Source organism: Galeopterus variegatus, unplaced genomic scaffold (assembly GCF_000696425.1).
Source record: "Galeopterus variegatus unplaced genomic scaffold, G_variegatus-3.0.2 Scaffold6061, whole genome shotgun sequence".
Classification (NCBI taxonomy): domain Eukaryota; kingdom Metazoa; phylum Chordata; class Mammalia; order Dermoptera; family Cynocephalidae; genus Galeopterus; species Galeopterus variegatus.
The window spans coordinates 92038-98072 of record NW_007732172.1 but is presented as its reverse complement, the minus strand read 5'-3'; the positions used below and the strand labels follow the sequence as shown (position 1 = coordinate 98072).

Below are 6035 nucleotides of genomic sequence, written 5' to 3'. Positions count from 1 at the left end.
TTAGGAATCCCCCCTAACAAGTGAGGGGGCGCCAGTGCCGGGGCGGCCGCAATGCCCCGAGGCTGCCCGCGGTGTGTGGGGACGAGGGTCGGAGCTGCGGGCCCGTCCTCGGTGCCTCCGGGAAAACTCGGGAGTACGGTGGACGGAACCCGCGCATTACAAGCGTTGCTCAACGACGGGGGTCCCAGCCCACCGTACAGACCCGATACGACAGCGAGGTTCGCGTTGAGCCAAAGTACGGGCTGGGCTACACCTGATGTGGGTCGCAGTAGAGTCACGAGAGAACACAGGTCACTGCCCCCTGCAGGGAGGGTAGTAGAACGCGGCACAGAATGAAATGGAAGGCTTCCTAAGCCCAGGCACCTCTGACCTGCTCTGGAGGAGCTGGTGCCAGCCACAGTGGGCGCGTTCACCTTAAGGTACTGTGGCTTTACTAAAAACTTAAAACTGAGAAGCAAGACTTAACCATATTTTGTTCTGATGGGGCAAGCGGAGAAGGAAGCCTGCAGCACCCAAGAAGCTGCTGGAAGACGCGCCTAACACCGTTATTTGGCACTGCTTGAGTCACTGGTTGTAACTGTCAGCTGATGATTCCGTATCAGAGTTAAGCAAGTTAACGCACTTAATGATTTGTGTACTTTTCTCTATATTAGCCAGTAAAACGTTTGGATAAAACAGCAGCCACCCAGATGTCTTCCGTGCACTCTACCCTGGGCTAGATCCACATGGCAGCCTCGGCTACCCTCCCCACTTGCTATGGTCTGAATGTTTGTCCCTCCAAATTCGTATGTTGAAGTCCTAACCCCCAAGGCGACGGTATTAGGAGGTGACTAGGTCATACGGTTGAAGCTCTCATGAATGGAAGTAGTATCCTTAGAAAATGGACACCCCCACCCCCACCCCGAGAGCTCCCCTGCCCTTTCTACCATGTGCCTATAAGCCAGACAAGCCATTGGTCACTGGAAGAGGTGGGGCATGGGTGGAGGGTGCACTGGCTGGAGTGTTCTGGGCAGAGGCATCATCAGTGTATGTAGATGGCAATAAGCTGGACTGAGGAGGGTGGAGGGCGCCAGAGATGCGCAGCAGCACAAGGAGGGCTGGGCACAGTGAAGCCATTGCAACCTTGGAGGAAGGGGGCATGGGACAGAGCAAAAGCAGACAGTGCAGCTGGGTGGCCAGCCCAAAGCTAGCAGGGACCGGAGCAGTGGCTGGAGGAACATAGGTTGAGGAAGGCTGTTCATGCAGTAACCATGTGGAACAAATGGGTGTCCTTGTCCAGGCTCTGCTCCGTGGAGCTGGGGGAGGGGCAAGAGGGCTGAGGAGGGAAGGGCCTGTGAGGTAGGGCCCTACCCAGCCCCTTGTGCTGCAAGCCCACACAGACTGCTGATGCCCACCTCATCCCAGATCATCCCACTGAATGTGTCTGGCTCTAAGGTGAAAGGGAGACAGCTTGGTAGCCAGGCCCTGCGATGCCACAGGATGGGGACAAGGGGCAGCCCCAGGCCTGGGTCTGGCGTGTCTGTGTAGTATATGCACTCTTCTGTCTGGTAGAAGCCAGTGGAATGTGAAACCAACTCCAGGAACACAAAGTAATGGCAGACTGTGGAAGGCCCAGTTGCATATATGTGGATACTTTGCAGACTAGACTGGGAGACAGCCAGGCCTGTCCACTCCCCTGGGGCAGCCTCATTAGGGAAAATCCAGGGAAGGGAATGCTGGGGAGGCCGGCTGCAGGCTATGCTCTGGATGGTCCCTACATCCTGGAATATCTGGCTATTCAGGGCCACTGTGTTCCATCCAGAAAGCGGTAACCCCAGGCTCTCCTGAGGCTGGGAAGGCAGAGCTGGGGGTGATGGTAACTCCCTGCCCAGAAGTCCATGTGTGCCATGGCCCCGTAGCAGTGTCCAAATCCCACAGGTTTGACCTAAACCAATCCTAAACCCCTCTCACCTGCTCTGAGCCCCAGAGCCCCCTCTTAGCTGATGTTTTCCAGGAAGTCGAGCTGTAGGGCCAGGCACACACTGAGAAGGAAGACAATAACAGGAGATAATTTAAAATTAATTTAAAGATGGACACCCTCCTGTTTTCACAATGTCCCTGGGTCATTACAAGCTGCAGTCACTTCTTGGTCTTGGTCCAAAACCGTCTGTAACGCTCCACATCAAAACTGTCGACAGGCTCTGGCTCCTCCTCCTTCCTCGGCCGGAGCTGAGCCTCGCGCCTCCGGAGCCTGGCCCTGCGCTCCTCGGGAGAAAGGGTGTCCAGGTCTATGGGCATCTGTGGGGGGAGAGTCCAGGGTGCATCCATGTGGCTGGGAGAATGCCAGAGCTACTGAAATGATGGCCCCAGCCTTCCTCTCAACTGTGTCTTCCATCTTACACTAGCTCAATTTGTGTATTTTCTGTTGGTGCTTCCTGCCCTTCAAAGCTTTCGTTTTTTAAAATTTTAATTCTGCTCCTTTTCCCTAAATTCGATTTTTTAAAAAAGCACACAGCCTGTTAATCCCATCTGATTTTGGCACTTGCAGTGAGTTCTGGGTCTAAACCCTCCTCTCCTAAAACAACCTGCTCCCTGCATGCAGTGCAGTACAGTGACCACAGCTCCTCACCCCCACAACTTCCTCTGCCCTCAGGCAGGCACCAGAGAGTGCCAGGTGGAGGCTGCTCACCGCCAGCATGCGTCGAGGCTCCCTGTAGCGGATGTGGATGGTAGAGCCGTCCTGCCTGACCAGCAGCACTGGGTAGAGGCGTGCATAGGCCTGGCGGCGCACACGAGTAAGCAAGGCCCTGTTGCTGTCGGCCCACCAGGAGGATGTGTGCAGGTGGTGAGGCATGGGGGTGGCTGCTTTCATGGCACTCTGCCGCAGCAGGCTGCAGATAAACACACGTGTGCTGGTCGAGGTGGTGCCGGGATAGAGTGCCAACGTGGCCCAGGCCAGCACTATGTGGGCATGTCAGAGAACTGCCTGACTGCAGAAGACACCAACAGAGCCTGGTGATCCACGCCAAGGGCAGAATGGGCCTTGGCGGGGGATCCCTGAGGAACCACAGTCAGTGATCAGAGCAGCTCTGGCCCCACAGCCAGGAAGAGGCTGCTAAGGGGTGAGCAAAGGCAGGAAGCTCCCAGCACTGAGGACAGAGGATGACAGCGAGGACCAGGCAGGCTTAGATCAGCCCTCTCCTGGTGAAGAGCAGGACATTCCCTGGTGTGGCCCCTGACAGTAATTCAAGGGGCCTGGAAGTCCATGCTTACCCAAGCAGGGTGCCCATGGCCGCCATTCCTCCTTAGACCCCTGGTGGCACGTGGAGGTAGTCAGTCACTGGCCCTGCTGTGTGAACTGCTGGGCAAGAAAAGATGAGATCTTAAAGGAAGGCTCTGCCACCTAATTGATCCTCGTCAAATCACAGCCAGGAATGAAGCCACAGACCGAGGGAAATCTCGGACACCTATGGAATCACCAGATCACTCGCCCACCTCTCCCAGTAACCCCGCAGGCTCCTCAGATTAGAATCGCCTTTTTGGAAAGTTCTTTCAAAAGCAGATGCTTGAGCCCTACTCTCAAAGATCCTGAGTCAGTCTGTCGCAAGGCCCTGTTGCCCCTTCCATTGGGTCAGGGAGTCAGAGAAGTTCCTCCAGAATGCAGTAAACAGTGGAGTTTGACCCATACCTTGGTCGTCACTAATTTTCACAGAAAGCCAGTGAGGTGAGGATTATCACGCTGCTTACAGAATGGAAATAGAGGCCCAGTCGCTGCTTTTGCTATGGGCCAGGGAAGTCCAGGTGAAGGCCAAGAATTTCTAATACTCTATTGCACGGGTAGCCAAGCACGCGGTTTCCTTTGGCGTTCTCTACAACTAACCAAGGAAGGGACCCAATGGGAGAGGTCCTGTGCTTCTAAAATGGACATCCCACTTGGTCAGTACCCTATGTCCACAACCCCACCGTGACAGAGGCCCAGGGCCAGCCCAAGGGGTCTGTAGGGAAAGCCCCTGCCACCTCCCGCCTCCCTTCCCCGGACCCCACCGCGACAGGGCCCCGGGCTGGTCCAGCCTCTCCCTGCCCCCTCCCGCCCCCCGGGACTGCTCTGCGCCCGCACGAGGCGCCAACCTGCGTCCACCACTCTCGCTGCGGACCGACCTCGAGGACGAGTAGCCCGGAAACCCACTGGCCAGATGGGAAACTGAGGCCAGGGGCTAGGCCAAGCAGAGGGTTACGACCCGCGCTGATCCGGCGCCGCCGCCCGCGACGTCACCTGCAGGCGCTGAGTCGAGCGGAGCTAACGTCATGAGGGGCGGAGCCGACGCGGCGCAGGCGCATTCCCCGAGGGGCGGAGCGAGGCCGGAGTGGACGGCGCCGGCGCGGTTCTGTGTCGTACAGGGGCGGAGATGGGCCGGCGCGGTGCTGACGTGGAGCCCTGCGGGGCGGGCAGGCGGGCGCCGAGGGATGGCCTGGTGAGCCGGGGAGGGCGGGCGAGGGCTGGGCCGCGCGGTGGGCCCCACGTCGCTGTGGGACGGCCGCTACCAACCTGAAGAGAAGCTCCAAGAAACCGCCTCTCCAGAACAAAAGATTTTATTTGGGACTAGCAGAGGGTCGCAACAGCCGAGGAAAGCGGGGGCTAAGGGGAGTGTCTTTAAAGACAAAGCCAGCCCGGCTGGTTAGCACAGTCGGTGAGAGCGTGGTGTGGGTAACACCAGGGTCGAGGGTTCGCGTCCCCATACCGGCCAGTCGCCAAATATTAAAAAAAATAAATAAGTAAAGAGAAGCTCATGCTAACAGCTTTGGAACGAGGCTCCCGCTCTGGGGAAGTCTTTGCAGGACTTTGTGGTTGCTCACTGGGGAAATAGTTGTTGCTAGGAGACTGCCCCGGTCTTATCTGAAGTGCTGGTGGCCAGGGGAAATTCCTGTGTTAAGCTTTGTTTGCTCTGTTCAGGAATTTAAGCCTGAGGGCTTCCTCTCCAATTTTTTTAGTAATTGTTCTAAGGTCTTCATTTGGAAATTTTTCCAGCCGGCCCGTGACAGAAATTTGATTAGCGGGACTTTTTGTTTTGGCGGCTGGCCAGTTAGGGGATCCAGACCCTTTACTGTTATCAGCACCACGCTCTACCATCTGAACTAACCCTCCATCTCCCTGATTAGTGGTACTTTTAAGATCAGCATTCTTTGCAGCGTTATCAGCAAGATGATTTCATTTAGTCTCCATAGAGTCTAGTTTTGAATGGCTTAGGATCTTAATAATGGCCAGGGGAGTGGATGTTGTATCTAATAAGTCTTTCACATATGGTCCACTTTTTATTGTGTCTCTACTGGAAATGAGGAAACCTCTGCTTCTGTAACATTCCAAAATCATGAACAATTCCAAATGCATACTGACTGTCTGTATAAAAATTAGCAGCAGACTGGTCGACGAGCTCAGTAAGTTACAGGGCAGGCTTGTAATACCATGGTCAAGGTTCAGATACCCTTACCAGCCAGGCACCAAAAAAAACCCCCCAAAAATAGCAGCTATTACTTTAGAAAGAAAGCAGGCTCTAGTGATGGCAAGTACCTATGCCTACAAGGTAGAAGTAACTGAAGGCAAAGGGGCTGCTGACACAATTTCAAGGGCCGTGTTAATAGCATAAGGTGTAAAATATTTACAGTATCATCTTTTTTTTTTTGTCTTTTTCCGCGTCTGGCAACGGATCGCAACCCTCAGTGTCGCCCCCGTACCGGACCGGGACCGGCAACGGGATCGCAACCCTTGGTGTTGCGCTCGCACCTCGCTCAGCCAGTGAGCGGGAACCGGTCTGTATGTGGGATCCAAACCCTCGGCGGGAATACCGCCGCACTTCCCAAGCGGCGCACTAGCGCAGTGCGCCACCGGGCCGGCCCCTACAGTATCATCTTTTAAGTATGAGCCATCTGTGAACCAGGATATCTCAGCATTTTCCAAGGGAGTGTCCTGTAAATCCTTTCAGAGAGTCAAAAGGTGGTCTGTTAAGGTCACATAGTTGTGTGGCATATTGTCCAAGAGAAAAGAAAGGAGAGTGGCAGGA

At 55.2% G+C, this 6035-nt stretch overlaps 1 protein-coding gene across 2 annotated transcripts; it reads right to left on the bottom strand.

Annotated features, from left to right (window-relative positions):
- Nucleotides 1–2047: 2047 nt before the first annotated feature.
- LOC103605767 (39S ribosomal protein L55, mitochondrial-like) lies at nucleotides 2048–4249 on the bottom strand. 2 transcript variants are annotated; one of them, XM_008590395.1, is made up of 4 exons: nucleotides 4108–4249; nucleotides 3253–3337; nucleotides 2669–2870; nucleotides 2048–2277 (listed from the first exon to the last, which is right to left on the bottom strand). In XM_008590395.1, the coding sequence occupies exons 2-4, from the start codon at nucleotides 3276–3278 to the stop codon at nucleotides 2119–2121; spliced, it is 387 nt and encodes a 128-aa protein (XP_008588617.1). In that variant the 5' UTR covers nucleotides 3279–3337; nucleotides 4108–4249; the 3' UTR covers nucleotides 2048–2118. The 2 variants fall into 2 exon arrangements, with proteins under 2 accessions (XP_008588617.1, XP_008588616.1); XM_008590394.1 differs by having other exon boundaries at nucleotides 3253–3340; nucleotides 4138–4249.
- Nucleotides 4250–6035: the final 1786 nt, after the last annotated feature.